The sequence below is a fragment of the Pelmatolapia mariae genome, linkage group LG15 (genome assembly GCF_036321145.2).
Source record: "Pelmatolapia mariae isolate MD_Pm_ZW linkage group LG15, Pm_UMD_F_2, whole genome shotgun sequence".
Taxonomy (NCBI): Eukaryota; Metazoa; Chordata; class Actinopteri; order Cichliformes; family Cichlidae; genus Pelmatolapia; species Pelmatolapia mariae.
Window position 1 is genome coordinate 2,783,469 of NC_086240.1, and position 26,680 is coordinate 2,810,148.

General features: G+C 41.7%; 1 protein-coding gene across 11 annotated transcripts in view; it reads right to left on the reverse strand.

Annotated features, from left to right (window-relative positions):
• The window catches only part of nrxn3b (neurexin 3b), a 314,465-nt gene extending 295,715 nt beyond the window's left edge, over positions 1-18,750 (reverse strand). For 10 of the 11 annotated variants that reach the window (XM_063496538.1, XM_063496541.1, XM_063496540.1 and 7 more), the window contains exons 1-4: positions 18,489-18,750; positions 13,297-14,406; positions 8,154-8,171; positions 7,733-7,759 (exon numbers count right to left, since the gene is read on the reverse strand). In XM_063496538.1, the coding sequence (XP_063352608.1) occupies positions 7,733-7,759; positions 8,154-8,171; positions 13,297-13,993 (742 nt within the window). In that variant the 5' untranslated portion in view covers positions 13,994-14,406; positions 18,489-18,750. The remainder of the gene's footprint in view (positions 1-7,732; positions 7,760-8,153; positions 8,172-13,296; positions 14,407-18,488) is intronic. The other variant, XM_063496537.1, reaches the window with a different exon arrangement.
• Between the last annotated feature and the right edge of the window lie 7,930 nt (positions 18,751-26,680).

Below are 26,680 nucleotides of genomic sequence, written 5' to 3' on the forward strand. Positions count from 1 at the left end.
GGCTTTAACATTCTTAAAACTCAGAGAAAAGCCAGGTAGTGAAACGTGCAATCTGCCTTGCAGTCTCATCTCTGATATTGATACTGTTACCACCAGATGAACACCAGATGTCTGGATGGAGGCACACCTCTCATGAGACATAGGGGAAAAAATCATCATGTAAAAGGGAACTGAATGTACTGAGTGGTTGTTCTCTGTTAAAAATAGGATCTTGTGGAATAATTACTGCACCATTAAGGGTATAAATTTTGTTCATTGTACAGCTAAGCGTTAAAGTAACACAGTAGAAAATAACCCTTGTTTCAACGTGTTACTTCGACGTGTTAATAAACATAGCACACATTCAATCTGTGATTGACATTAACACCTCAAGTGTTGATGTGATACATGTAACAGCTGATGTGTCTGGCAGCTGAAGCACAGTTACTATCTACAGATAACCAAACTCAAAATATTGAAACCAACAATGAACATTATGGCGTCTCCTTTGAGTCATCATAAGCTCATTATCTGGATGACATAAAAGTATGACTGAAATTGGATTGTTATAAATGCTGCCCTATTTTCCATCTCCCAAAGACAAAATAGGTTAAATTCAGTAATAAAGTTGCTCATAAGAATAAATCTTCACCACACATTTACATTAATTAGATAAACGAGGCACTCAAATCTGAAAATATCTGTAGCCTGAAGTTCAGCATTTTGCTAACTAGAGCAATGTTACTAACTGGAGCACAGTCCACTGCCATAGCATATAAAAAAGTTTGCCATGTCAACTTATGCTATGCATCAAAAAGTTGCATCTCTGAGCCAAGAACAATGGGGTTCTCTTGGATTGCAAGAGACTAAAACTTTCCCTATAGATGGCTTAACGGTTACGTGCAATATCAGCCCCAGATCTGAGTAGAGGGATGACAAGGTGCTCCACATTTTTCATTACAAATATATAATCTTGCAACACTGACACTCTCGCCTGGCCCCTTTGGATGCAGCTCTCATTTTTCTTTTTTCCTCCTTTTTTTTCTGTGGTCGACTCGGGTCTTTTGTGTAGTCTATTTTCCCCAGCCTCCTGTTTACTGTGCCCTTTGACCGCTGTGCCATTTACAGCACACACACACACACACACACACACACACACACACACACACACACACACACACACACACACACACACACACTACTGCAGAGACATGGATCTAATAACACTGGGACCGTGGCATGTCCTCATTTTACTCATCACAGTGTAATGTGAACACTGGCTTGGCTGCTGTCTCAGTTTTAGAGTCATATTGTATCATGTTTAAGCATTCCTTGATTAAAAGGCTACATATTGATTCATATGTCACACAAGTCAAGAGACAATAGTCCCACTTACACCTATTAGTAACTTTAAATCATCAGTCCATCTGACTGACATGCCCTCAGATTGTGGGAGGAAAATAAAATCCTCAAGGGAGTTACATAGAAAGTCCCGTGTATCATATTGGGCTCCTTCTGTTGTGCAACAGAGCTAACAACTGAATTGCTTTAGGATTTCTAACTACATAGACATTACAACCTATTTTGCTTAAGTGATATAAATGCAGGGGAATTCAGTTTTAGCCCATACACAGGGAAAAGTCAGTCTAATAGGCAATGGGTAAATCAAACACATTACACTGAAGCTTCATTGTAATTCCATCTGTGTAAAAAGTCAGCAGATACATTACTGTCCCGGGAAATTGGTGATATTGAACTGCTCACATAGAGTCACATCAAAACAATGACTACCCAATCAGAACTACCATTTAGACACTGCAGGCAGTAGACGTCTTCCCATAAAACCCCAGATATAAAAAAGTTGGGAGCCGGTGTAAACTGTAAGCAAAAACAGAATATTTATTAGCTCATTTTGAATTTGATAACAGCAACATGTCTATCTTAATTGCCCCTTGGGGATAAATAAAGTTTTTTTGACTTTGATGTCTCAAAAAAAGTTGAGATGGGGCGACAAAAGGATGGAAAGATAAAAAAAACAACAGAGACACATTTAGCAACTAATTAGGTTAATTTCCAACAATCAGTAATATGATGTGATATGGTACTAAAAGAGTATCTTAGAGAAGCAGAGCTTCTCCGAGGTAAAATGTCATGGTCCTGAGCAATGTTCCCTCTAATTTTTCATGTGTCTGAGCGAACACACAAACTCCCTGAGCGGTCCCTTGGACCACTGTGAGCAACAGCAGACGTGTGCACTGTGGTCACGCCAGCATCTAATCCATCCAGGTTAGATGGTTTATTAAAATAATCAAATTACAGCATTTACATTCATGTTAGACTACTTTTAATTAACTGATTTAGCCCACTTACAATGAAAATTAAAAAAAAATCTTGTTCATGACCTGTGTAGTATGTTAACACTATTGGAAGGAAAAATAACTTGAACTCCAATTTTGAAAACACAACTTTCTTTTTTTTTCTTTCTTTCTTTTTTTTTCTTTTATAAAGCTCTGACTTGTATTATGAGTCTGTGGTCTGGGAGAGAGTCCTGTAACTCTCTGTCTGCAAAATACAGTATATAATGACCAATGTTGGGCAATTAATTATATAGTTACTTCTTCAAAAACGTAACTGACTTATGCAAACAACAAAGTTTTTTGCAGCTGTTTACCTAAAAATGCAGCCAAGGTGTTTTTTAAATAAACATTTCAAACTATTTACAGAACAATCAGCTGTTCTGCATCAAATTTGATGCCAAACAAATTATTTGTGCCACTCCAAAAAATAATTTGTGTCCACTATGAGATAAAGGAGAACAAAGGAGAAATTTTAATTTCAATTCAGGTTAGATTTTTTTTTGTGCGCAACGCAGATTTTCTGTGCGCAGAGACCGTGCCAGCAGTGCGCAATTGCGCACACGCACAGCTTAGAGGGAACATTGGTCCTGAGTCTGGTGACCCAGTGCTTATGTTTTAATTATTTTATATATCGTAATTTAGTAGTTTTCTCATTGTTCTGTCTTTTGTAATTTCTAGCTCTATAGTTCTTCAGTGTTTCGTGGTTTCTAGTTCTGGGGTGTTGTTCCTGTGCCCCCCATGTTTAGTGTAGGTTTAGTTCTGTCTTCATGTTTATTTTCATGTTCCCCAGTCAGTCGTGTCTCATGTCGCAGTTTTCTTCTCCTGTCCTTCTGCTCCTGATGTTTCAGTGTCAAGTCCGTGTCTCTGTGCCTGTCTTGTGCTTCCTGTTTTACTTTGATAGTCCTTGTCCTATGTCAGCGCATTCAGTTTTGCTTCCTCCTCAGCTCGTGATATCTGATTAGTCCCAGCTGTGATTCCCTCCTGTTTCAAATTCCCTCATTAGTCCCTTGTGTATTTAAGCCCTTTGTTTCCCTCTCTCTGTTGTTGTGTCATCCCCTCACTGTGCTGTGTGTTTCTTCCATGCTTCTGGTTCTCTGTTTCCGGTTTTGTTTTTCTAGTTTGGGCTTCATGTTTTGAGTTTCTAGTTTAGCTTTCTTGTATTACATGTTTCTCCAGCAATAAAGCTGCCATTTTGAGTTTACTCCTTCGTGTACGAGTCCTGCGTTTGGGTCCTTCCTCCTGCCTGCCACAGCACACCCCTTGACATAAAAATGGACAAAGGTTCGACAATCTGGGGGAAAAAAACTGCATCCAAAACTATAAAACAACCTTAGAAAAATGTTCCTCAACGTGAAATTGCAACGACTTTGACTATATCATCGTATACAGAACATAATCAAAAGGCTCAGAAATTATGGAGGAATCTCTGTGCACAGTGGACAGTAATTATCAATGTTAGATGCCTGTTATCTTTGGGCAGTCAGACTGCACTGTATAGATAACAGGGAGGATTCTGTCCTGGAAATCTCTGCATTGGCTCAGGCAAACTTTCAAAATTCACTATCTGTCAGCTCAGTTGAACAAACTATGGATTTCTGAGGTCTTTTTTTTTTTTTTTGTAATTTTACAGAGTGTCCTAACTTTATTGGAATTGGGTTTTTTAAAGATGTGATGGAAGTTGCAGAACTATCAACTCTGTATCAAAACAGTGGGGGGTATGGAGTTTACTGTGGCCCAAGAAGACAAAAGCAAAATATAAGTGATGGTATATAGTGTGTTTGTCTGCTTACTACATAGAGCAGAAACCCAGCATCATATCCAAGACCAAGGAAATCACTAGATTGCATCACTTTGTAAGATTACAGGTTGTTCACATCCACTGTGTAACATTTTTCCACCGTGTGAAAACCGATCCTGACCGCTATCAGAGTTTAGGAGACAGACTGAACTGATGGATTTGAGGACGTTTGTGTCAAGTTTGTCAAAGTTTCATCCAGAAAGCCTTTTTCATGTAGGATGCTATATTTTTGCCTACTGTCTTTAGGAACGTGTAGCCTCAGACTGACCATATGATACATGAAGGCAAGGGTAAATATAAAGGGTACCAGTATAGTACATATACTGTTAAAAGGGTGGATGCTCATATTGAACATGGCACACAGCTCTGTTTGTGTGTGCTGTCTGTGAGCAGGGGTTTTGAGGGAGAGGAACTAAAACAGAGGATGAACTGTGGGACTGCACAAAAACCCAGTGAAAGAAAAATGAGGATTATTTTTGAACTGTTAACCATGCAAAGCTACAAACGAAAATTTGAAGGTGCAAATGAGCAAAATAGCCCTTCTTTCAGATCCTTTTTACAAGACTCTCTTTATGAAATTTTAACACCAAGCCGTGTTAATTACAAGGAGCTACCGTTAGCTTAATTAGCCAAGCAGTGCTGATCAAATCTACTAAGCTGATCAAATTGCCTGCAGTCATTTTAGTCAGTAAATTGAATGACTGCAGACTAAAAATGAGAAAACCTGCTGTTGCTTACCTCTGCTGAAAGCAAGGACTGACTGATTCCAAAATAACTCGAAATTTCAAGTGTCAAAGTCGCCCCCGTTATTAGAGCAAACGGCAATATGCAACGTGCAAGAACAGAAAGACTGATAAGGTTTGTCAACAGTAGCTAAGAAGGCGGGCTCACAATCAATCAAACCAATCCACTGTTGTGAACATGGGACACTTGTGCACATGACTACATCTCATGCAAGCTACTTTAAATTAGAAAATATGCTATTTTCTTTAAAACTGATATCAATCAAGATGACGCAGAGAAGCACACAAACGTGGCAGGACATCCTGTAAAAATGCACAAACACACACAACTAACAAGAACAGGCCACATGGCTTTGATCAATGTATAATGAGAATATTGTCTGCACAATTGCACTACACAGAGGTTGCTTCTATGGCCTCATTTAAATGAAGTTAAATGTTAGGTCAAATTCACCAATTACTCTTTTTTTTCCGAGACACAGAACTGTCACAACACATGCATCTTCACACAGACAGGCTATTATTAATATTTACTGCTTGCTAAGACAATGATTAATCCATTTTTTCTCATCATTTATATTTAACGGTGATAATTAAGAGAGACTCATTTAGTATGCGGTACTGACACTGTGTTTCTTTCCACCCTCTCTCATCTCTCCACTCACTCATTCATCGTTCACGCAACGATAACTGTGAGCGCTCGTTAGCTGGAAAGCATCAGGTCCTGTGACTTTCCTGGCACTCTCCCACAATGAGCAAATGAATACATTAAATAATCACTCAAAGTGAATTAAAAATAAGTGGCAGTGAAAATTCAGCCCATAAATGTAAACACACAGAGAGAGCTCTCGCAGCTTAGATGAAAGAAAAGTAGGGAAAAAAGGATTTGCTGTACCTTTGCTTCTACCTAGAGTTTTTGGAGAGGAGAAAGGATCCGTAGAGACAAAAGAAGGAAGAGTGTCATCCAAGGCAGAGCACCAGAAAAAGACAACAAAAAGTAGGTTTAAGCTATTGTTAGTCTACATAAAGCCTGTGACACTTGCATGCAACATGTCGACAATCATGCAAATTGTGCAGTAATGGGAGAAGCGCACACGGGCAGCACACAACTGACACTTCAAAATCTCAACAATTCTTTTTCCAGTTTTCATTTTGGTTATGCCGTTGTGTGTTGTTTTAATAGAGTTGAGGTCTACGGCTAAGGTTTTTGCTGGCTATTTGTCATGGATAGTTTTGGCTGAAGTATATATGCAGAACTGTGCAAAAGTCATTTCTTTATATTTTTCTAAGTCACTATTTGGGATAACTACCTTTTTTCCTCAAGAGTGTCTAAACTCTCAAAAAATGTATGTTTTTGTGACAAACTGCTGCTAATAGAGTTAAAAATGGGTTGTTTGCTAAGTTATTCATTATGTGCAGACACAACACAGGTCAGTAGGTGCTTTTATGTTTGAATGATTCATTCAGGTCCATAGATTTGTTAAGTGGATTAACAAACAAAAAACATTGCTGTGAAAATGCTCAGGTACAAGGACTGGACTGAAACTGGGTGTAAAAGCAGCTATTGTCCAAAGAAAGACCTGGAGAACTATTGCTCAAGACTACTTTAAAAAATGACAAGTCTGGCTCCTTGGAAGCAAAATATTTAAAAAATGATGGGTGGCTCAAGACTTTTGCACGGTACTGTAAATAAACCATAGTTTGCTCATGATAGCTGAGCAAACTCCACCCGGTGAAGATAGAAATCGTCATATGACTGAAAGCCATGGCCAAATGTTGTTTCCAAGAACAAGAACGAACATCCTTTCTCTGTAACATCGGCACACAGTTATAGTTTGGTTTAGGTAAGTGAAGACTGAAAACACTTGGGCACAATTAGAGAAAAGTCACAGTTACTTTATGCCAAAATTAATAACCTTGGACTCCTGGAGAGCTAGATTGAATTTGATTTTGAAATACAATAAGTCTCAGACTCCCTTTCAACAAGCCAGCGAGATCTGAAAAAAAATCTAAATTGCAGAGTAACTAAGAGCCTGTGAACGCTGATATTTTTAAGCTTATTCCAAAAAATAAATTCTCAAATGCAGCTTTACTGAATTTGATCCGACAGAAAGGAAGCGGCTCCGTCCATTTTAATCATAGTAATAGTAATTCAAATTCCATGAATGTGCTACTTCAGAAATGGGCTCTGCTGTCTTCACCCATCCACCACCCAGACTTCAATATTATCTTACACTGGCAGTGGATGTAGAGTGTAAATTGTGTTGCTGCAGATTCATCAAATATGAATGCAAACCCTGCTACTATTTCTCCTACATGCACCTTACCTTGACACTTTTTGATCCTTATTGTTCCCTTTCCCCCTCTCTATCCCAGATAAGCTTCTTTCTCCTCTGAGCTGTCTCCCCAAATTCCAGTGATTTCCTTATCCAGCCCCAACCCCACCCCCGAGCTTCCCTGTTTTTTTCACCCCATCCCCACCATCCCCGCTCACACACAGTGGACCGTGTCACTGCTTGTTTGCTGTGGAAGTGAGAGTAGTACACAATTATGTAATACACAGAGACCTGGATGAAACGAGGCTGAGGACACACACGAGCGCAGCGAGAGACAAAGGTGAGATGTGGGACATGCCATGCTGTCGTGCACCCCTTTGCGCCAAACACACACACACACAGTCATCCCCCCACCCCCACCCCACCTCTCTGCAGTAGCCGCACAGCAACACGCAAATGCAAACGGACAGGTAGTGCAGGCGCACACTGTAAATTTACAGCTCACAACCAACACAGGGGTTAGTGAGCTAAAAAACAAATAAATAAAAGAGATATCTACAAAGAAAGAGGAAAGAGTACCTTGCTCTGCCTTCAGGTGTGCGAGGCCTTGAAGAGAAAAATCAAACAGATAGGAGAACAGAGAGGAAAAATTGAGAAAAAACACAACACGCCAATACTACAGTTGTATTGTCACTGTGCATGCTTTGCATAATGGCAAAGAATGGCTATCACACTAAAGGCAAAGCTTCCCCAAGTGCGTTTGAAAGCTTTCCACTGAAACAGACAAATGACTTATACAAGGAACAGTCTGCGTGAAAATAAAGTAACTGTGGAGGGTGTTTACTGAATAAAGGTCAAATCTAAGAGTTAAAACAGAACTTGTGGTAAAAAATTTGCTCGCGTTTTAAAGGTGAATGCATAAATAACTTATAACTGGATGGGACGTGAATGGCTGCAGCAGTTAAACTGAAGCTGTGACTTCATTTGCCTCAAGACTCACCTGGTTTTCTCAGGACTGCTGTGGAAACGTCAGGAAAAGAGGGAGAGAGAGAGAGAGAGCAAAGAGAAGCATCACATTAGCAACACTCTACAGCCACTTTTGCATGTTGCATCTACACATGCAAAAAAACCAAACCCCTAACACACTTGCGATCATGTAAGGAGCAAAGAGGCGCCCTCTTGACATGTCTGATTGTAAACTATTTCAGTGTGAACACCTGTGGAAAGAAAAAGGCATAAAACTGAATCTGTCCCGCCCCCTCGGGATCCAGATCGACATTTGTGCAAACAACTCTTCCACATTTCGAATATTGTCATTGTAGCATAATATTCCACATCACACAGAGTCCCTTGAACACGTAAAATGATGCATAAATCCACGCTGCTGAGGATTTATGGTGTGAGTTTTATGGATTGCAGGATTGCTTGTTCTCAGACCCATGCCTTTCTCCTCCATCTCCTCTTCTTCAACTTATCGCTCACCCATAATCACACGCCCCTTGTGGTTTCTCAGAAGAATGCTCACAGTGGGAGTCCCGGTGTAGCTAATAGTGGAGCACGGCAACATTACAAAAAAAGAAGAAAAAAAGCCGCATGTTAAGCTTCATCGCTCGCGGCAAACATCCTCACCGAGAGCTCACCCGTCAGTGACACCTTGTGGGTATCAGACATGCCAGTGTGATTTAGGCAACATTACAGATGACTGAGTGGATTCAACATCAGTTGAGTCTGTTATATATTTATTATTCTTCTTTAGTCACAAACCTGAAGCTCGCATCCTAATAGGAATACTCGCGCTTGTAATCGGTGCCCCCCGAAGAGCATCAAAAACTGATGAGAGGAAAATTAAACACATCTTAATTAAGACAGACTACATCAGACATTTTAAATATCGGCTCTAACGCGAGATATCAGATATTAATGTGACTTAGCGATGCGCCTTGATCTCTGCCCAGTCTACAAAGAGGAGTGGCCTGTTTCCCACTACTAGATACATTCAGGGATTTCCGTGTTTCATTTTTTTTCCCACCCGCCTCCCTGACAGCTTTAAGTCCTTGTTTAATGTTAAATTTAACAAACTCAACCCACAACAGATATATCATTCGAGAGGAGGAGTAGGGAGGCAAATTCTGCAGCAGGGGATGGTGAAGACGAGGTGAAGATTTCCTCCTGTCTCCTTTTGGGAGTCTAAAATGGATGCTGTCTCTCCTCCCACACAAGAAAAATGACATTGGAAGAGGAAAGGGAAGGGCGATGGGTGGAAGTGTGGGAAAGGAGGGTAGAAGCCAGCTGATGGACGGCAGCACTGTTCCAGTTCTCAGGAGATGATCCTGGGGGGGGCTTAATGCTTGAATTTATGTGCCTGAATCAGCAGGTACACATATTTTTTTTCCCTGACTGTGCAAATGCTTGCGTCCAGATATCGTGCGTGCGAGTGTGTTAAATGCTCAGTTTCCGTGTAGATAAAACCTTTTCTCTTGTCGCGACGGTGCTCAGAACAAGCCAATGTGCTGTGGAGGACATGTGGTCCGAGCGTAATCCCTGGCTCTATTTTACCAGCAGCTTCACCACTCAAATCCTAGCATAATTTTCAGCATGGGCACTAGACACAAATGCCCCGTGCACTGGAATCAGGCAAGTCCCTGCACCATTTTTTTCTCGTTGACCTACTTTTTATAGTAAGATTATTGTAACTGTCATTTTTTCCATGTCTGTTTATTAATCCCCAAAGCTAAGCCCAAAGGCACCATTTCAGCACTTACTTAACAGTTTGCTTGCCCTAGCCTTCAATTACTAACCTTCCACCGAGTCCCTGCAAATTTGTTTAAGCAAAAAGGAGGTCCTTAAACTGCTCATTACAAATGCAGGATGTGGAATCCTGAAAGAGGACATGGATGATCATTTTTACATATTCATTAAACAATCCTGTGCAGCTCTTAACAACCTTGACCTTCTGCACACCTTTATGTAACCACAAAAACCACAAGGTATTCAAGAGATTTCATAATGTCACCACTGCTAAGTTAGCTGAACTGAAAGAGATTTCACATCCAGATCATTTCTATTAAAGACAGTGATATTTGCACAAGGAATAGCAGGAGAATAATAAAGATGACTGTGCTTAAAGAAGCAGTTTAAGAATGATCAATGACAAGGTCAAGTACCAAAGCTACAGCTACAGATCTGCACACTAAAGTCGACGCATGCAGAGAGCGAGTGCTGTCTAGTTTCACTCCATGCGCCATGACGCAGTTAGCCACACTGATACATCCTGATCCACACGGGAGGCGAGACCGAGCATGTGTTTTATGGCCAACTGTTTATGGTGCAAAGCTGTGGGCTGAGCTGGGTGGTTTTTCTGGAAGGGCTTGCAGGCGTTCAGAGAACGGAACCATTTCATAATTATCACTGCGGTGAAATGATGATGCCTTAGCAGAAGGTTGACCCCCACTAATTCATGACAGATGAGAAAACAAGAGGGGTATACCAGTGTGGGAACAAGAAGGATGTTTTTCAGTGAAGTGGCAAACAGAAGCTTTATCCCACTTTTCCCATTTTCTCATTTCTCATCACACATGTGAATTCTGCCCAGTCCTTGTATTTTCCCTTCTAGGCCAGTCAGCTAGCAGGCTACCATTAAAAACACGGCTGGGAAAACTCTTCCAAGGCCCAGTCCACTCAGCCAGTCAGCCATCTGCCCGTTTTAACGAGCAGCTCCAGGGCCTCGCCTGCATCCGCGTGCATTCACACGCATCACTGTGAATGCAAATGCATCCGGACTCCTGCATCCGACAATGTAACATATACATATTCACACATTTGACAAATTGCTAATTTCATTGCTCATTAATGTACGGCATGATCACAGTATACTGACGGGACAGGTGTGCGAACATCCCCTGAAAACATTCTGTGCTCAAGCGCCGCATGAACAACAAGTACTTTGTCCACTTGTGGACATGTGGCCATAACAGTAAAAGAACTCTTCACGAGTTTGCCGGCAGACAGTTTGAATTGACGGCGGTGTTTGCGCAGGCATTTTCCAGGCAAATTAGCCATCTCTGTTCTCATTATCCTCCTAATTATGGTTCCCAGTCTCTGTGGCATAATCAACAATCAGCCACATCAGTTAATGGGAGAGCAGAAAAGAGCAGCAGTCAGTTCAGCTGGGGAATTAACTTGACTATCCTCCCCTAGCTCCCCTTTTTTTATAGCCTGAAATCGGAGGAAGATGAAGAACAGATGCCTGAATAGAAGGATAGAAGGACGAAGAAGGAAGTAAGCATGAGGTGGTTTGTTGTCCAACAGCTGATTTTCTGTGACAAATTAGGGTACAACAGGCCAGTGGTAAATTCACACATTGGACTTGTTCTGCCCTGCAGCTAAGATATGACCACCGCCCGACTGAGTCGTCTTAAAACCTCGGCCTTTCTAACAGAAAGATGTCACAGTTCCACCGTCAGCCCTCAGACCAACAGGCCTCCTGCTCCTCCTCTATCGACTGTTTGACACAGGCAGCGGGCAAATGGGATGAAGCAAAAAGAGGTCAAGTCCAGTCCGTTTGCTGGACTGCTCTGCAACCAGCACATCGCGTGCTGTCCTCGGCAATGCCACAGGCTAGCACTCGGGATCTGACATCCGAACAGCTTCATTTGATCAGCAAATTTTGGTGCGTATTAGGAAACAAAAGACAGAAAAAAAAAATCACATTTTAAAGGCACGCTACAGAGATGACATTTAAAAAAACAAACATTTTAATTGTATTAGATACAGTTTAAAATAGCTCGTCATTAGCGCTCTAGCGTTCAGTGAGCATTCCTCTGATTTCGGGCAAAATGGAGTCATCCCTCAGCCATGTCAGTTTGATTTAGACAGGCAGGAAGTGGGTCAGCAGGGGAGGCAATTTGACATGGGTCTGTTCACACAAAGGGATCTCCTGCAATCCATACACATAAACAAATAGTTAAGTGAGTAAGGTTATGTTGAAACTGTGTATTTAAAAGGTTACCCTTCTTGAATATGAAAAAAAAACGAAAATTTTGTGTTGTGGTGAATGGAATAGCAAAAAAAAAGAGCAACTTATTTTTGGCATCATCTAGCACTGATCTCAAGGCTGTAAAGCAGCAGGGTGTTCTGAACAATGAGAGATTTTAACATGAAATAGCAGCAGCAGCAAGCTTGGTCTATAGTGAAATTATTTTTTAAATATACATTTCCTGAAAAGGAAGGGAAAGACCAGTGGCAAGTTTTGTCGGACCACGTAGGTATCAGTTAGAAAAAAACAACTTTTTTTTTTTTAATAACTAAAGCTTTTAGGGTGTGAAGATGATAGAATAGGGTGGAATATCCTCAAAGAGCTGGATCTCATTACACTCTCCAAATGAAGCGATGGCCTTGGCACAGAAGCAGAAGAAAAACACATGAAGTTATTTCTCAACCAAACTTTGTGTGTACCTTCAGGTCCCGCAGCACCTTGCAAAATCTGAATACATTTAATAGGGGGAAAAAAAGAGAACTCAGTATTGTAATTTTAGTCATATCAGCTAATACCATATCCACCACTGCCTGATCAAAAGTAATAACTGTGAAGGGAGAGGAAATGCTGAGAACATCATCTCCAATTTAACTCCCACGTGAAATACGAAGACGTTCTAAAAAGCCGTAAGAGCAACAAAACCCACGGTATTTTCATTGGGTGTCCTGCATGAATTGCAATAAACCTCTCAAACATGTCAGAGTATAGATGCTCCTGCTTTATATAGATTACACTGTTGTGCAATCAATGCACATTTTTCGAGGCATTTCATAAATGAAGTTTGGTGTGGCACAAATCGCATTAGGAGCAGCGGGAATAGCAACACAGTTATGGAAATTGAATCTAATTTTCAGGGGCTTGTATTGAGATTTATTGCGTTGCTTAAAGCCACATGGTATGAGATGATTTTAACGATGCAACATATTCAAAAAAGCAAATATGAAGGGTAATCATATAATCTTTTTTTCCCCGCTATACCTGGAAGCAGACAGCAGATGTGATGCTAGTTGAGGTCTGCATTTGTAAGGAATCCCATTGAATTTTTATTTCAAAATTTTAACCAGCAATCGTGCTTGACACAGAAAGGTTCTGGAGCCAGCCGTCTTACCTTCAGTGCAGTATCGACCTACATATCCAGTTCTGGAGCAGTCACAGTAGGGTTCTCCATCTGCCAGTGAGCAGATCCCACCATTCTCACAGGGGTTCTCTGTGCATAGGCCCATCATCTCCAAGCGGACTTTCTGACTATTGATAAGTGTGGGCAGCTTACTCCCATAACTGAGGTCTGTGATAATTCCTTTGAATGGCGCTAGCTCGCGGACGGAGGGCAGGGTGATGGCAGATGTGCGGATGTCCCCTGGGAGGCCTCCAAGAAAGAGGTCACTGACAATATTCATGAACTGCCGCTGAGGCCGCACCTCTTCCGTCTTGGTTTGGCCATCCAAGGCCAAGCCAGTCCGCAAATTGTGCCTGTTGATGGCTGCAAAGTGCCAGCGGCTGTCGTTAACCATCTTATCTGAGGTGATGGTGGTCTCGGCACAGTCGATACTGATGCGAAGCTGCAGCTTACCCTCAGATACAGCGAGAAGCAGAAAGTCACAATATCCGCCATCATCAAAGTAGAGCATCAGGCCCTCTGGTTCTGAAGTCTTGAACTGAAACGTCATGTCGCTTCTGGTGCTGGCATCCCAGCGCAGGTAGCGAGCCCACTGACCTTCAGAGCCAGTAAACTCCAGGCCTATGCTTAGGCCCAGCATGGTACTTAGCAGCATAAGGAAAAATCCAGGTAGGCTGTTTGGATTCATGGTAGAGAATAACAGGGAGCTCAGAAGAGGGTGAGAACTGGGGACAGATCCTCAAAGTGATATGAACATCTGATTATGGTTTAGTTCCGGGCTTTTTCTGCTGAATGTTATATTCCACATAGATAATCTTAGCCAGGAAGACAGCGCAATATCCTTTTTTATCTGAGAGGCAGATCTAACGTTGATAAAGGATCTTATCTCAACTGCCAAATCTATGGAGAATTGTGCAAAAACGGAAAGGAAAAAAAATCCAGTTTCCACATAAATGTGTAAAATTGCTATGGTAAAGGTGAGCCGCAGCGTGTTTTGTCAGTGATTCAGAGCTGTGTCTTGTGATTTTTCTTTAAGGCGGTTTCCTGGGTTGAAGCACAGAACGGTCATCGTTGGTCCGGTTCCACGCCCCATGGTTTAAACTGCAGGGAAAGAACAGACAGCACTGAATGCATTTCTATTATCTATTCTCTATTTTCTAGCAAAACAAAGCAACCACCTGCAAGGGGATGTGTGACACAAATAAAATATGTGACCCAATGAAACATATAAACTCATAAGACGCAAAAAAAAGGTATTGTTTTCCTGTTATTTTCAAAGAGGAGTCCAGAGATTCATATTAAAGGATATAAAATGTTGTATCAATTAAGTCTATACAAATGAGACCCATTCATGCCAAGCATGTTGCGTCCACTCCATCATCCTATTAGGGCCCATAGAAATTAATATGATTGTGACACATCATGACAATCTGTCATGAAACAACTCACTCCTCTCAGGCTACAATCAACCATTCCTGTTGTAGTGTACTTTGGTTTATTAGCCAGTTAGCTATGTAGGAAATATTTCAAATGATCCACACCCCTAATCCCTGACCAGCTAAATCACTGCTAGGATAATGAGTGGTGGATTGTCCTTGGAAAATGATCCCCTCTGTAAGAGATCCCCTGCCTGTAAACATTTGACAAACCCTGTAATATTCTATATCTAGTTAGCCAACACAATGTAGTATTTTGGCAACAAAAAGATAATTTGTCAAACTAACACTGTCTGTGAGCTTTTGGCTTAACTGTAGGGATTTTCTTTAGTGTTGCTAAAATATGCTAACTTAAACTAGAGTTATAAAGCTAGTTCAGATGTAAAACAGCACTCAGAGGAGGTGGAATAGGGAAAGCAGCAATTAGGCAAATTGTGCCTATGAGTTTAGATGAATTAGAAGGGATACTGAGAGCACCATTCAATGCAGATTTGACTCTCTAGGTGGCCATTAAATAGCACTAAATATCTACTGAACACTCATTAAAGGTTTACAACCATTTTATGCACTTTTCTATTTCTGCCAATTACTCATTTTATTTGAAGGTCCACTCAAATAATCATTCATAGTTGTAAAGCCTTCATTTGAGAGATGAATTCCCAAATAGTCGGAGGACAACAAAGCGGCTTTGTGAAAAATACACAAATAAATAAAGTCCATCTACTGGGCTGGGTTGCCTTGCTGATTCCACGATGAGAGGAAATCCATTGAGGTGAGCCGGAGCATGTGTTTAGCCTCAGACGTTAGCCTGCTGTCTGTAAGGGCCTGCTGGGATCCTGATAAATATGACTAATTATCCGCCGCCACTCTCCTTTTCTCATTTGCGTATCTTTGGGGGATTGCAATCATAAACAGCTATTCAGAAAGATGTTACGATGGTGCTACTTCATTTCCAAATCCCACCACTAGCATTCTTTTTCTAAATTTCCTTCAGTGAATACATTTTTAACTTGTTCACATCACCCAAACCCAGATGACAGCGGTACTGAATATTAACTAGCTCACTGGCCTTTGTACGCTACACCTGTACTCATCTAGTTCTATTTGATTTTGCTCTGCAGAGCCAGGAATGATTCACATGGTGAAACCTTATACGTGTGTGTACTCTTCCAGCCCTTTGCCCTTGCAATTGTTTTGGTAGTGGGCTGCCCACCAGACAAACGCATTGTCCAATCATGACAGTAGCACAGACCCATGCAACACAATAGGCCCTTTAACCACCTGCCCTGAATAGTTAATCTTGCTGCAGCAGGCAAGCTATTGAATTGTAGAAACTGATACCTATGCTAATGCACCGTGTACACATGCATGTGTGTCCCTGTGCAGGAGTGTACCTGACTGTGTCTCTCTGACAACGCTGGGTTGCCTGGCTGGACGACTGTCTTTGTCTTAAAAGTGCCTTTGTGAGACAGCGGAGAGGTTAAAAGGTTCTGTGTGGTGAAATCACCCTGAACGCTACTGCATCAACCCAAGCCACCAACTATAAAAGAGTGTTATGTGCTGTGTCCCTTGACTAAGCAAGGCTCAATATGCCCATGAAATCTGAGATGCCTGCCTGGTATAAAAAAAATGGCCCTGGACTCTATTCAATTAACATGAGTTATTGTGTGTGTGTGTGTGTGTTGCTTAACTGAGATATCGGGTGTCCCTATAGCCTGCAAACCATGGTTTTAACACTGAATGCTAACAATGCTAACATATTCTCTTTCAAGCAGTTATGGAGACATCATTGTGTTAAACACAGCTGTTTACAATAGGGTTTTTTTCACCTTTAATTGATTCTGACTTTAAAAACAACATTTGCCCACCATGATATTAACTACTTGGCATTCGACTGACTATAAGCCCTGCTTAAAATCCAAATCTTTCCACCTCAAAGCTAAGCTAAATGAAGCTAACATAGTGCCAAGTTGAGTTTTACCCAGAATATGTTACTGACACTTTTCCTCACAGGCTTGTTATGAAAGATGCCCTTCAGCTAACAGCATGCCTGAGAGCACCCAGCAGTCCTCACTCCACAGGGCGAAAAAGGAAAAATTAACAAGCTGTTTTGGGCTTCTTAATTAAGTACACTGTTTAACTAGCATAAACCCAAACCTGTTTTTTTCTGCCTCCTGTTAAACAAATAGGAAGTCGCATAATTTCTAAATAGCTACCTTGCTCTGCTAGAATAAGCACATATTTTCCGGGATATACACATTGAATTATTAAATAGTGCAGGATATGAGATGACCTGTATGGGATACCTTCACTGACTGCCCATAAATGATGCATTGACAGGTCCGGCTTCGGTGCAGCAGATTTATAGACATGTTTTGTAATGTAGCCGAGCCCCTATCACGCACTGGAGACCCCCTCAGCCCCCTGCTGTGCTCCCTGTCCATCACAAGCTGCAGCCCGGAGGAGCGATTTAATCCGACAGCAGTCACAGCAGACGAGGGTATGCTGCATTAGAAGCGTGTCCGGACCTGCCAAGTCCACTGCTGGTAAGAGGAAGTGGGGCGCACGGAACAGAAGGGTAATTTTAGGGTGAACCGGGAACAAAGTGAAGTCATTTAAAGCTTCAGTGCAAAACTTGAGAGCATAAACTTCAATCTGGCACCAGCAGGAACGGACACATTACGATTCTTTCCGCTCCCGCTGAACATCTGTGCAGGGCTCCAGATGTTGCAGTTAAGAAAAAAATAGCCCAGTATTTAGAGTTTAGATGAGCAAATGGCCCCTAAATGCATCACGAAATCCAACGTGGGCTTCAGTAAACAGACTTTTATAAAAGACCAGCAATATTTAGAGCAAATAAGGTACAGAGACGGGATCAGCAGTAACTCTGCAGTCAGCTCAGAGACATAAGTTCTGGCAGAAATATTAAATTAGAGGGATGCTGTAGTCTCTGCTGAAAGCCCCGGTGGACATTTCAATTCCGCACGGCCGAGCTTTCACAATGTAAGTGCAACAGAAAATGATGCTATCGATCACATGAGTAATTTCATCCCTTAATGGAATATTTTAAACCTTCAGATGATAGGAAAACATTTAAAACCTGCCAGAAATCCAACCCGCATGCCCGCACGGATGAATAAAACAGCGGGCTACATGTCCCCCCAGCAGCGCTCAAGCTTTCCCTCTGCTTCTCGCACGGTGGCAGTCTGACTGTGGCTCAAGGGCTTACGAACCTTTGCTTTTGGAAATTACTAAGCGAAATTTGAACAGGACTAGTGGGTGAAGTTGTCGAGAAAACGGGAATAGTTCGGGGTAGTTTCCTCCTTCGCTGTTCTCTCCGACCGAGAGACGCGATTCGGAGAGCTAAAACTTTCCATCTCGACGCGCTTCGCTCATTCCCTACGAATTTGTTTGTTTTAAAAAGGAACAACAACAACAACAAAAATCAACTCTAATAAGTCCACGTTATCTCCCTCACGTCACAGACCTACCCACTGTTTTAGTGTTAAACTGCGGGTGAGGGCTTTTCAAAATTCTAACGAACCAAGCCATCCCACTGCGCCTAAATCCTCATCTCACCTCAAAGTCACATCAAATTCGCAGAATATTTTCAGAAAAACTTCAGAATCCCGCAACTTAAGCATCCTCACAGAAACAAATAACGTATTAAGATTGTGGTGGGGAGGGAAAGAATAAAAAAATAAATAAAAATAAAACAGGACTAAACCAGTTTTAATCTGCTCCTACCTTTTTTTCACACAGAGACTCCGGACGGACAAAAGCCCCGTGCGTAAATATCGCAAATTATAGTAATCCAGAGCAAAATCCCATCCACAAACCGGAGCCTTTCTTGATGAGAGTGTGCCGGGGGCGGTGGGATGCTGATGGTGGTGATGAGGCGGTTATTATAAGTGAGGCGCGGTGGAGGAAAAGGCAGCCGTGCTCCTTCCTCCGGCTCAGTGAACGCGCATCTCTCAGCTCTGCTTCACTCAGCGCTACTGTTGATGGGCCCCTGGATTTCTCCCACACTGACGATCTGACCCGCCTTCTTCAGAGTAATCAGCACAGTGGGGGGGGGGGGGGGGTTTACTCCATTTGCAGAGACAACAGCCCCTCGGGACAAATTACCAATAAGGAAAATTATTTATTCCTTATTTTTAAGCTAGGCTTTTATGTAATAAAGGCTGCTTGCGCGCTTAGGAGACATTACGAGAAGCAAATTACGTACTGCAAAAGTAGTGCATGGCATGCCCACCTAATATGTAAAATATTTATATATATATGTTTAATACACACAATTCTAAATGTTCCTGGAGGCTGTTCCGGGCAGAAGGTGTGGTTTCTTTCAGTGCAGTTTTTCAAACCCAGGCGAAAAGAGAGCACAGAGTGAAAATGTGACGTTTTGTTGTTAATTTTCACCATAGGGGTTTAGAGCTTAAATTCAGCACCTTGGACAGCACCCCCTGGTCTTGAGACAGCTACGGGCGACGTGCAAAATCCCAACGAGCCGCACCCTGGGCAGAGGGGAAATTTTTCGGTTTTTTGCGTGTTGCCTCAGCAGCTCTGATGCCAGGGTGCTGTCCAAGGTCCTGAAGGCTTGTCAGGCGTAAATGAGAGCGAAAAGAGAGAAAGCCTTTCAGACAAGAGAGGAAAACTAGAGAGATGACAGTTCGGCCTGTCACTGGCTCCTTTTATTGTAATCTAATCTAACCCTTTTCTACACACTATTGATACTACTAATTACACCTGCTACTTAGTAGTCATAATAGCAAGATATTATGCAGCTAGTAGTAGTGTGGATTTAACATGCTCAAACAGCTGTACTGGTTTGTGGCTCCACGGTGGAGTGGTTTACACTTTCACCTAACAAGCCAAAGATCCCTGGTTGGTTCCAGGAGGACACACAAATCCCTTTGGGGTTGCGTCAGGAAGGGCAACCTGTGGAAAAATCTGCTAAATAAAACATGTGTAGCTGCCGGCTGTGGTGACCCCTTGTTAAACAAGGGAGCAGCTGAAAGAGGCTCAGTGCCAAAATATGTCAAACCAATAAAGCTGCACAGTTTTTGGAAAATGTGATAAGGGGCTCTCCCATGAGGCCCTGGGACCCAGGTGTTGCCAATACAGGTAATGATCCACAATGTTTCACTTTGTGCATTCTTCATTTGATAATTAATGTTTTGCAATAGTAGTGCAACCTGACTCAACCTGTACACCACCAGCCATCATATTCGGTAGCATTTCTTCCACAGGTATACAGTAGCTGCTTCTGCTGTAGTAGGCTGTTTGGCCACCATGCTTGGTGCTGCTTCTCCAAATCTCTGCAACTCAAATGGAGTTATGAACACTGGAGTTTTGGGAGTTTTTTATTATGATGTGGTACATGGATTGATTCTTATATAGTGCTTTTCTACCTTGCTTGAGCACTCAAAGCGCTCTATACTACAAGCGTCATTCACCCACTGATGCACGCATTCATACAATACTTATTTCTATGCTTTTTATCTAACATTTACAATCCAGTGAATTTGGAATTCAGTCTCTTGTCCAAGAACAACATTTTGGCAAGCAGACTGGAGAAGCCAGGGATTGAACCGTCCTCTTTCAGATTAGTAGATGACCTGCTCTACCTCCTGACCAAGCACTGACTCAGCACCATTCCATATTTCTAGCACATTTGCTGAAAAATCTCCCATGCTTGTTTGACAGGGCAGATATGGCAACGAGGGTGTTGCCATCCTGTAAGGGAATAGAAATGTTATATTTATCACAGGATAAATGAATCACTTGAATTCTATGACAAGGACCAAATAATAATAACAATAGTAATTAAGAAACATTAAATACAGCAAGACACTGGATTGGGTGAAAACAAACAAACAAAGGGGATATAAAACAGTTGCATCAAAGTAAAATGTACATACTGAAATTTCCACAGGGCGCGTGCTGCTGAAGGGCTCAGGGATCCCAAGTGCAGGTCTAGACTCAGGGTCAGCTATCTGAGAGTCTTCACCTAATCTGTTACACTGAACTATCAGGTCATTTTATACATATCTGGGCATCAGAGCAAATTTAAACATGATAAGAACTTGCAGCCAGTGGAAGGAAGCTAAATCCAGAGATATGTGGACTGTCTGTCTTTGGCACCAGCTCAAATCTTAGCTGTTGCACTGAGGAATAGCTCAAGGCATGAGAGTGGCTTTTGACACATGGCAGGACTGGAGGGAGATGAGCAGAAAAGCATCGGTGACCTTCTCTTGTTCTGTGAAGAATAAAAGAACTTGGAGACACAAGTGAGATTTCTGGATTTGTAGAGGTGGTACAGAAAAAAAACATGTATTTACAATTGTGTATGAGAGAACTGTGACACGATCTGAGATATATGAAACTTGCTCTATGCAAAGTAGCTCATAATGGACCTATATGCCCCAATATGTTTTCAGCATTTTAGCTAATGCTGAATACTAATACAGGATTAAAGACATCTATAGTGATCAGCCATATTATTAAAACCATTTCCCTGATATTGAGTAAGCTGACAATACCTTTGGCACATTTATATGCACATTTAGATCAAATCTTATGGTCTGAGTAACCTAAAAGAGTGCTGTATTTTGCATGATGGCATTAACATAAGGGACTCTGATGTCTGAACACGCAGCACTAGTTGTAGCAAAGGGATACATTCTGTAACAAAGGCGAGGTGTTAGTCAAAGCAGCAGAAAGCCACAGATATTAACCCACTGGTAGAGAAGGTGAATTACGACTGCAGGATGAACAGCATTAAATGAGGCACTGAAGTCTAATAGTAAATGAAACAATCTCCTGCTGCTGCTGTAAAATTGAGGCCATTTGTTACTCTGAATAGGGCTGCAAGGCTAAAACAACATCTGGGCCACTCTTGCTGCCCAGTTGCCACTGAGACCCTGACCTGGATAAAGTGAGAAAAGAATGAAGGAATGATTGAATCGAATGGTTCCGGGATGAGTGCATCTCACCTATTTGCTCGATAAAATAAAGACCGGACCCCATCGAGCTTCAGCTAACCATTACCACCATGATGGATATTATAAAATATGATTAAAGCGATTTTAATATAGCCCATCCAGCAGACAGCTCTACACATTTTACCCCTTGTTAAACTCACCTATGAAACGTTGCTTTTCCTGTGGTCTTTTTTGATTTGTGTCACATATTATTCTGTTATAGACTGCCAATCTGTCACCTGCAGGGGCTCGTCCAGGGGTTTCATATTAAAGAGAATGTATTGACACATTAATTAGGTCTTTGGGGTGATGAGAGATTACCGATTCTCTCTTGGCTACAGTAGAGCTGAATCAAACAGCAAACAGGCAGCGGACAGAGCTACATCCCTTGGGAATTAAAGGAAGATGGATTATGGAACATGCAAACAAACATTCATGAGCTGGTAAACTGACAAACATACATGCAAACAGAATGACAAACAGAAGTGTTCATTCCACAAATATATTGCTAGAATCAAAGATGGAAGTGCCCCGAGTGTCACGGGTTTACCAGGCAGGGTTCTCTATCTTGCTGTCCCCTGTACTAAAAAAGCATAATAAATGAATTCTAACCATTGGATACTGTCTTCAAACCGAATTCAGCGCAGAAGCTTCTGGCATACTTTAATAACACCCCAGCCACTTGTTCTGAAATCTTGAAATGAATTTCCAGCTGCCACAACAACTGTTGTAATATTCACAATGTATTATATATGCCATGATGCAAAAACGCATTAATCATGGATGAAGAATTCCCCTCCCGCATGGAGATGTTTTGGAAGCATGCTTAGTCATCACAGAGAGAAAAGAGAGCATCTTCTCAGATTTTTTTCTTTCCCTCACTAATCCCACATCTCTATTTTAATTTTTACCCTGGTTTATTCTGTGCGCTTTTCAGAGAACGGTTGTTTCTCCTGACACACAAGCACACTCACTTCTAAAGAAAATGTAGTATCTTTGCTTCCAGGGCTTTTACTGTCCAGCTTTCTTGCTAGATCAGTGGCCTCCTGGCTCGGCTAGCTGCCCCTATAAGTGGGAGACTCGGAGCGGAGTTTGATCCTTAGCTGACTTTTCCCTGCATGATACCAACTGCAGTCCGAAGTGCTAAGCCTCCACTTACCACCGATACAGCAGATGAGCTATGGACTTATTAGCCTTCAGTTTGCACAAGGCTTATACTTAAGCCACACAAAGATGACACTGTGCCACCGCTGTTCGTGTGCATGTGTGTGCACTGTGCGCGCTGCAAATATCCATTATCTTTATTTATTGTTCCTATTGCCTTATATTCATTTAATAACTGCTGCTCAGTAGTTTCAGATTATTAAATGTCTCTGAGAAGTGACACGTGGATGTCTTTTGTAGGGCAAACCTGGTCATTACAAAAGCTTGAAGAGTAAGGCATATTAAAGAAGACAGGGAAGATCACTGACAACAACTTACAACCTATGGGGGGCAATTATTCTTTGCAGCAATACTGTTTTTTTTAAAGCAGTCTTTGAACCCACGCTCACAAAGAAGTTAGATAAGATGTGAAGCGATATTTTACATGAACAGCATGCAAAATAATAAACCATGCTTTTGTTATTTCTGCTGACCGAATGATACCGAGACAAACAGCCAACAAATCAAACCAGGCTGACAGCCATAAGGTCGATAGTTTGTGTGGAAGCAGTAGATAAAGGTAACAGAGCATCTCTTAAGCTTGCAATTATATAAATATATATATAAATATTAAATTTTTTGTATTTAATGTGTCATAATATTTCATGGCAAATGTGCAAATACCTCACAAAATGTGCTTTTAGGCATGTTAGAGCCAAATTAGCCCTTTCACCTATTACTATCTTTATGCTATGACAGAAGCTAAGCTAAGACGATGTATCTGATTAAGTTGTGTGGACGTCTGTGCTGTTTCCACTAATGCTACTCTAAAACAAAACAAGCCTCAACAAGCCTCCTGCCAGCGAGAGCCACCTGCCGTAGTGTTATCAATAATCCACGAGGGTCCTAATAATGCTGCCACCTCCACACTGAAGGTCACATGTTTCTCTCCCGCACACACACACACACAAAAATGACACGCACACAGTGATGCTGCTGATTGATCCTAATTATACTTATTTTACCTCAAATCCCCACTACCTAAACACCTGCACGCTGACCATCCGGTCAGTAAAGAGGCTGTTAGCGGGTCAAAGTGATTAAACTTTCAAGGACATCTATTAGAATCTAATTTGGCCAGGTTGGGTCCTCAAACAGTCCTAGCTAACCTCCTTAATGGACGCTCATTTATCTCCTGTTGTTTGGGAACTGTTGCGTGCAAAGTCCACAGCTTTGGTGCTAAGCAGGATGGATGTGATATTTAGATCGATAAGTCCTGCTTATGGGGAAAAATGTGATGATATACAGATGATAAGAGGGTGATATTTCATTGTAAATGTCAGTGTAATGTAACCATCAATGCGCAGGGTGGGGGGGAAATGCATACACATCCGACTCTACACATATACAAACCCATCAGTATACTGTATATGCAGGAACTTATAGAACACGACACAAGAGGGCACATCATCTATCACTCCCTCTCTCACTGTTGAGAGTCTATTTGAATAATGAGGAGAAGCACCTGTCAGACTCAGTTATGTTGACACATGGACTGTAGTCCTAACACCTACATACATCTGAAGGGAGGGCGAGGGAGAAACAAAGAGACCGAGAGCACACTCACCGCACTGCAGGGTACCTGCATGTTTTTTTTAACCACATTCCTTGGAGCTTGAATAGACAATCACCAGAGAGGTGTTGGTGCCGTAATGCTGCATCAATCACTACCCCCACCTTGAGAAATTGCGGCTCTCAGATCAGAGCCCGTGCTCTTACAAGAGCACGAGTTTTGAGATATGCCATTTGAAGAACACAAAGCACAGCTCGAGCTTTTTGAGCAAATGTTTTTGTTCAAAAGTCCTTCGTTGAGGCTTATTACAGTATTTCAAGTAGTCTTTCTACTGCTCAGATGATTCCTGTGCAAACTGTAAGCTGTGAATTGTTTGAGCCCTGTGTGTGAAAGCAAGTGCAACCCCATTAACCTCAGGTGGAAGCCCACCGGAGCTTTCTGTGCCCTGTTTTACTGAGTAAATAGCTGTGTGTATAAGACAGTAGAAGAGTTTGAAAAGTTACTGCAGTAAAGCAAATTGAAATAATGTGACTTTTTACAAATCACAAAGGTTATAACTCATAGCATCTGTGGAATAAATATGTCAGGTTGTTTTTCCTTTATTAGCACAACTAAACTTTCCAACTTAAGGATTCAGTTTTGCCCGCACACAAACAGGAAATACATGTTTTCAAACTGGAGTAAGACCTACTGTATGGACTGCTGATATTTCATCACCTCCACCACAGATTTCAGGAACATTGATAAAATGAAAAATGTATTGGGTATCATGACAGCTGAAATGCTACAGTGCAGAGCTACATCCTGCAATGATTCTGTGCCGTGCAACTTGAACCGTTATTGTTACAGAAATGGAAAACTTTATTCATTTATTCAGTCACATGTTTGGGCACTGATTTGAAATGAAAGTCAAGAGCGTACAGAGCTTGCTGGCGAAAGGTAAACTACTCATTAAGTTCTGTCAAGGTGAGTCTAACATAAAATAAAAAGCTTGACATCAAAAGTGAAATATTGCTTTAATTGTTGCTGCTGACATCACAGATCCAGACAGGCAAAGGGCTTGGCAAGACACCCCTGCCACCTGGGAACCAGGACACCCTGACACCTGGCACGATTGGCCGTGTGTTACCTAAGCGTTTCAGACTCTGGCCAGATGGTTGCGTGAAGGGAGATCACACATGCAGACAAACGCTTACCCGCAGACACATCGGCATACAGTTGCTCGCACAAATTATTCATGTGAGCCAGATGCACTGTAGATCTGCAGTCTTAAACACATGCATAGAAACAGATACTGCTCATGTTCCTCGCTTGTGCTTGCTTTTGTCTTCATGGGAAGGTGAAAGGGTTTTGCATTCGATACCACACGCGAGTTTGTAGCTCAGGTTTTATGTTATCTTGAAGGCTGACAGTTTATCAGCTATCATAAAGGGTGGAACAGAAAACGTCTTTCCTAAGCTGTAACCGTTTTTTTTTTGTTTGTTTGTTTTTTTTAAAAAACATGCACCTGTTTGTTTGCTTGCTTTCTTGACATGGCCAATAAAATAGACCAAACCTACTAAATTACTCTATTTCACATGATATATTTGCAGCACTGCTCAAACGTCTGGGCAAAGTCAAAGACAAAGTTCTTATTTTGGGAAAACAACAACAACAAAAAAGACGAAAAGTCTATCTAATAAATCATGAAACTGGAAATGCTGTAAGTGACAATTCATGATTAATGAAATAAAGTATCATAAATTATTAATGACTTTTAATGGAGTATATGCTACGGCCCACAAAGGCTTACTTTCAGCAGCCATCAATTGTGCATTCCAAATGCAACTACGATGACTACCAGCTGTGGGTAGTGACCATAAGAATGAGAGATTATGCAAGTGGTAGAAATGAGCTTCCTCCAGAGGGTGTTTGGGCTCTCGCCTAGAGGTACAGTGAGGAGCTGGGTCTTCATAGCAGAGCCACCCCTCTTCCAATTTGAAGGAAGCCAGTTGAGGTGAGGCTGCGCTTTTAACACTGGCCTGGTGTCCCACCAGAAAAGCTCAAAGAGGTAGCTGGGGAGAGGGAAGTCTGGGTGTTGCCAGTTAGACTGCTGGATTAGCAGCACACATGGATGGATGGATGGATGGATGGATGGATGGATGGATGGATATTTTTATGTGAACGTTACTTTAGGGCTGCTTTGAGACTGATGTTTTAGACTTGCAGCTATTTGATTTTGTTGCTTCTCTCGTCAACAG